General features: G+C 55.7%; 1 protein-coding gene across 2 annotated transcripts in view; it reads left to right on the top strand.

The window, feature by feature from the left end:
- The first annotated feature begins 1,150 nt into the window (after positions 1-1,150).
- The window catches only part of HNF1A (HNF1 homeobox A), an 18,368-nt gene continuing 13,518 nt past the window's right edge, over positions 1,151-6,000 (top strand). For both annotated transcript variants that reach the window (XM_032431447.1, XM_032431446.1), the window contains exon 1: positions 1,151-1,574. In XM_032431447.1, coding sequence (XP_032287338.1) covers positions 1,249-1,574 — 326 coding nt within the window. In that variant the 5' untranslated portion in view covers positions 1,151-1,248. The remainder of the gene's footprint in view (positions 1,575-6,000) is intronic.

Raw genomic sequence — 6,000 nt, 5'->3', positions numbered from 1 at the left:
GAGGCAGTCCCTCCCCCCCAACCACTTATCTACTTTCTGTCTGGATTTGCCTCTTCTGGACATTTCCTATAAATGGAATCATGTGTAGCCTTTTGTGACTGGGCTTCTTGCACTTTGCACAATACCTTCAAGAGTCACTTATGCTGTAGCAAGTGTCTGCATTTCCTTCTTTTATGGCCAAATAACATACCACTGCATGGATACACTACATTTTACTTATCCACTTGTCCATTGATGGATATTTATGTTTTCTCCCCTTTTGGTTATTGTGAATAATGCTGCTATGAACATTCATGTGCGGGCTTTTGTGTGGACATGTTTTTAATTCTTTTGGGGTTTGCATTTTGGTTTTTAATATATTGTATAAAAATACAGTTTTTCTCGATTACTGAGTTTTTTGATGCCCCCTTAAAATTTATACGTGAGTCAAGTGCCTGCCTGGCCACACCTTGTTCCCACCTTAAAGTCTGGTCCCTTGCTAGCTGTGTCGCTTTGGGCAAGTTGTTTAACCTCTCAGAGCTTTTGGATTTCTGGTCTGTAAAATGGGGATAATCTCTGTACCTGTACATTTTACAGACCGGCAATCAGTAGACTTAAGTCAATGTGTCTTTCCTACGGGGAGGCCTGGTGTTGGGTCATACACCCAAAATGGATGTGACCTAGCCTTGACCTTGAGGAGAGCTGGCCCACCTGCCTAGAACCCCTTCCTGCTTCAGTTCCCAAGGGAAACCTGCTCTTTTCGCTCTCCTGTCTCAGCCTGAGCCCCCTACAAAGTCCTCAGGGGCGGGACCCAAAGCTGTTCACCAAAAGGCCTCCGTGGCCCCCCAGCCCCTTCCATTCTGGCTGCCCTCTCCCCTCCCCTGCCTCCCCCACCCTCCCCTCTGCCCACTCCCATTGAAGGCCTTGGCTCCCCCGTCCCTCTGCACTGCCATGAGGCCTGCACTTTGCAGGGCTGAAGTCCAAAGTTCAGTCCCTTCGCTAAGCACACGGATAAATATGAACCTTGGAGAATTTCCCCAGCTCCAATGTAAACAGAGCGGGCAGGGGCCCTGATTCACTGGCTGCTGGGGCCAGTGTTGGGGGTTGGGGTGCCCACAGGGCTTGGTTCGTGGGGTTTGGGGGGGCAGTAGGTGCAAGGAGCCTGGTTTGTGCCTGCCTGCTGGTCGGCCAGCAAGTAGACAGCCCACTCGGTGGGGGAGGCGGCCGTTTTGGTGGCCCCAGGCCGCGTGGCCCAGTGGTAGCAGAGCCATGGTTTCTAAACTGAGCCAGCTGCAGACGGAGCTCCTGGCGGCCCTGCTCGAGTCGGGCCTGAGCAAAGAGGCACTGATCCAGGCACTGGGTGAGCCGGGGCCCTACCTGCTGCCTGCAGATGGCCCCCGGGACAAGGGGGAGTCCTGCGGCGGCGGTCGGGGGGAGTTGGCTGAGCTGCCCAATGGGCTGGGGGAGGCGAGGGGCTCCGAGGACGAGACGGACGACGATGGGGAAGACTTCACGCCGCCCATCCTCAAAGAGCTGGAGAACCTCAGCCCCGAGGAGGCGGCCCACCAGAAAGCCGTGGTGGAGACCTTGCTGCAGTAAGGACCCCTCCCCTGTCCCCAGCATCCAAGGAGCCCAGGGAGGCCCACCCTCAGCTCCTGATTAGCCCTTCTGAGTCCAGAGTTCCCTGAGCTGTAGGTAGCTTTTAGCCTGGCTGTTGGGAAGGGGGACGGGGCCCACGCGAGCTATGGGGCGACCCTGCTCCCAGGCTGGAGCCTCCCAGCCCCTGACCTGGTCCTCTACAAAGTCCCGAGTCCCCATGAGCGAAGGCTTTCAGCCCTGGGCTTGGGAAGTAAGGGCACGCCCCAGGGGGGCTCTGAGGTGGGGGGAAAGCAGGCACATCCATAATTCATGTGCCTGGAGAACCAGAGGGTGGTGGGAATTGTTAGCCTCCACGGCCCTTTCTACTCCCCAAACCCTAACCTCCCTGCTAAGCATTCAGATTTCAGGCTCTGGGGCCAGGAAGCACGTTTAGTGAGAGGGGAGCCGAGGCTGGGGTTTTAGGGGCTCCCTCAGCCACCCAGGGACTCAAGCATTAAGCCAGGAAAGCCCAGGTCTTACCTGAGGGAGATGGAGCCTCGGGGCAGGACCTGCTCCCCATTCCTGCACAGCCTTAGCCCCCTCCACCTCACCGGCAGGCACCATGAGAGGTCTCCCCATTTACACCCCCATTGACTGGCTGGCTCCCCAACTCCCGGAGAACTGGGTGGGTCTAAGCCTGATGCCTCCCCTCTCCTCAGCAGAGCTGACCTGGTTACTAATTACCCACGAGCTTTATTATTTCTCTTTTGTTTTATAAATTTATAAACGGTAAAAGGCTCTGATAAGGCCTGTGATCATTAACTTGTAAAGATGGTGGCCTGGGGAGGCCTGGGCCAACCAACCTCCTACCCAGCAAGGGCGGGGGGAAAGGGGTCTAGGGGTTGCAGGGACCGCCCTCCCCAAAGGATCCTAAGCTCCAATCCTAACAGGCCCTTTGCTGAGGTTTCATGTGCATACGGTCTGATAATGTCAAGATGAATGCTGGAAAGGAGCTAGGGATAACTCTGCTTCACAAATAAGGAAACTGAGGCCCAGAGAGGGGAAATAGCTTGACTAAGCCCACCCAGCTGGGACTCCACAGCCACTCTGTTTGATGCTCTCCATTGCCATACTGGGCAGTGGGAGGAAGAGCCCCAAAGAAGCCCTCTATGGAACCATCTCTTTTCTGTCCAAGGTCCTGATCCCGGCTTGGGGTGGGGGGAGCCCTCAGGGTCTGCCTGGCCTTGTGAGGGCCTGGGCAGGGGGCAGGGGAGCAGCCAGGGCCCCTTGACATGGCAGGAAGAAGAGGGCAAAGGGCCCTGCTGCGCTGCAGGGGAGGGGCAAAGAGTCAGGCCTTGCCAGACCCAGGGCGAAGCCACAGGGACAGGGTGGGGCTGGACCAGACCTGCTCTGGGCCCCAGATGGGACTGGGGACTTTTGGGTGGGAGTGGGGGCAGGGGGTGCCAAGGGCCTTTCTTACCTGGCTGGGTGGGGCCTCTGGATCAGCAGCCCCTTTGGTGGAATGGTGGGTGGGGGGGAGGCTTCATCCACAGCACTTGAGGGGGGGAGCAGAGGTCAAAGTGCTCCCTGGGGACCAGCAGAGACCTGGAAGTTGAGGGAGAGCGAGGAGCCGGAGGAAGAGAGAAAGAGGGCGTGGGGGGCGATGGAGAGGCCTGGATAAGCACAGGAGAGCAGGAGGGCCGGGAGGGCAGAGGGGCTCCCGCCCAGCTGGGAGAAGGGGCTGCGGAGAGAGTGAGACACCCCAAGCTGCAGAGAAGGCTGGAGTGCTTCCCGCCTGCCCCGATTGGGTTTTCTTTAATGCTAACAGCATGCTATTTACTTTCCATTTAAATTTGAGATGTTGCTATAAATTATCAACCAGCTCCTTGTTCCTGCGGAGTTTATAACTAACTACCTGGGTTACTTATTGTTCAGGTAACAAAAGGGATCTGAAAACGCCCGGAGGGGAAAAAAAAAGCGGGGCCTCTACCCTCAGGGCACAGGAGGGAGTGGGGTGGGCACCCCGATGAAGGCCTGGACAGCCCAGGATTGGGGAGGATAAAGCTGGAAAGGATGATGCAGAGGCAGGGTTTCCGTGGACGCCATTTCTTTGGAGAAGACAGTGTGGGAAGAGGCAGGGTGGGTCCTGGGGGCTGCCCCCCTCCCCGGGGTGCCTCGTGCCTGAGGCCAGAGCAGGAACCTGAGCTATTCCCCCAGACCTCCACCCTTAGTTCACTGTGTGACCTTGGGCAAGTCTCTTCTCCTGCCTCAGTTTCCCTAGCTGGCTAATGAATAAAACTCAAATTCCCTGCCCTGGTTCCCCGACCTCTTCTTGAGGGACCTCTGTCCCTCACACACTTTCCTCCAGTTACACTGAATTTGCTGATTCCCACTTCAGGGCCTTTGCATGTACTGCTCCTTCTCCCTGGACACTTCTTTCCAGATCTTCCCGTGACCCATTCCCTCTCCTCCTTTTGCTCAAATGTCACCGCCTCAGGGAGGCCCTCCCTCACTGCCCCATCTAAATGTAGTTCCCCCCAGAGTCACTCTCTTCCACTACCTTCTGTTACTTTCTCGTCTCTTAACTTTACTTATGATTATTTGTTTTTGTCTGTTTTCTATCTCCTGCCATGAAAACAGAAGCTTTTCAAAGGGAAGGCCAGCATGGCCTTGTTCACCACTCGTATCCCTGATATCCAGCCCAGTGGCTCAAAGACAGCATGAATGAATGAGGGTTCCTTAGACATGCTGTTATGGCCAAGGGAGGAACCTGTACCCAAGGTTCCTTCCTGGGTGTCCTCCTGGGTCCCGAGCAGCTCAAACCTCAACCTGAGGGTCTCTGATGCTCTCCGTCAGGCACCCCCAGGGCATTGAGACCCAGGAAGACAGTGGGCAAAGTGGGACAGTCAACACCCCTGACTGAGGCCAACCTGCCTGGGTGCAAATCCCAACTCAGCCCCACCCTAATCCCGGCAGGTGATTTCATGTCTCTGAGCCCTGGTTTTGCCAGCAAGGCAGAGATGACGATAACACTTACCCACAGGGTTAAATAGCTTATAAGTGCAGTAAACGGTTGCTATGAGTAATAGTCCCATTTTACAGATCGGCAAACTAAGGTTCAGAGGGGCAAAGTGACTTGCCCAAGGCAATTTACAAAGTAGTAAGGCTGGGACTTGGACCCAGGTCCTCCAAATCCCATATTCTGCACAGCATCCTTGAGCCTACGTGCTGTCCTCGATCTGTTTATTTCCCTTTTTATCCTCCCGAGTCATTCTTGCTGTTAACCTCACATGCACTCACTTCCATGCGGTGCTCTAAGAGCTCACGGGACCGCTTACAAAGGCGTTAAACTCGTTTTCTCCTCCTGGCAGCCTACGAAACATTTTAGCCCTGTATTACAGTTGGGGAAACTGAGGCACACAGAGGTTAAGCTATTTCCCAAGGCCACCTGAATAGTGAGTGGCAGAGCTGGGATTCAACCTGGGAAGGGAAGCTTCTCCGCCCCACCCCACCCACCATGCACTGAGAATTCCACTCCCCCTCCAGACGTGTGGCCCTTCTGGCTGGTCTCTGAGCTCCATAGCCTTGCACCCTCTGAAACCTCAGGGGCCAGCGAGCCAGAGGCCCAAAGTCTTGAACCTCTGACCCACCCCTCCCAGAACCCATAGGATGTAGGAGGAGACGTGGGCACCTCTCCTGGGCCCTTTTCCCTCTGCTGCAGGGCTGGGGGCCCCATGGCCACATCATCCATGATGATGATGATGATGATGGTGACAAATTGTTGTACTTACTGAGCACTTACCATATACCAGGACCTGCTCTATGCGGTTCACTCCTATTTGAAAGTCAGTCCTCCCAGGGGCCCCGTGAGGCGGGCGTGGGCTTACTGCCACGGTACGGAAGGGCGTGGGGCATGCACACGGGAGGCGCTAGGGCGCCATGCTGGGATGTGAACCCAGGTTGGCTCGACTCTTAAACCCATTGGAGGGAAAGCGGGAGATACCTGGAGACGTGGCCTTCTAGTTCTGGGTTGGGGAAACTATCCTGGAAAGAGTCAGGTCCCTGGAGACTGAGGGTGAGTGAGTGAGTGAGTGTGGTTGGGAGTGGGTGGGAGAAAGAGACAGAGCGAACAACAGAGACACACACACAGAAGGAGAGACAGAGAGAAAGAGAGAGAGAGAGGGAGAGAGCCAGGCAGAGAGAAACCAAGACACACAGAGAGAAAGACACATGGAGTCAAATGGACAGTGACAGGACAGTGAATCTTCAGTTTGAGCCAGGGAGGCCAGGCTGAGAGGAAGACTGAGCTCATTCTCTCCCTCCAGGGAAGGGAGAAGGGAGGGAGGGAGGATTGCTCAGGAGGGTGATGCCTGCAGCTGGGGGAGGAGGGAGGCCATCAGGCAGCCCGGCTCCAGAATCAGATAAACATGTTTGCCACGAAGC

Source organism: Phoca vitulina, unplaced genomic scaffold, assembly GCF_004348235.1.
Source record: "Phoca vitulina isolate PV1807 unplaced genomic scaffold, GSC_HSeal_1.0 scaffold46, whole genome shotgun sequence".
Lineage (NCBI taxonomy): Eukaryota > Metazoa > Chordata > Mammalia > Carnivora > Phocidae > Phoca > Phoca vitulina.
The sequence above is the reverse complement of the archived record's forward strand: the minus strand, read 5'-3'. Positions and strand labels throughout refer to the sequence as shown.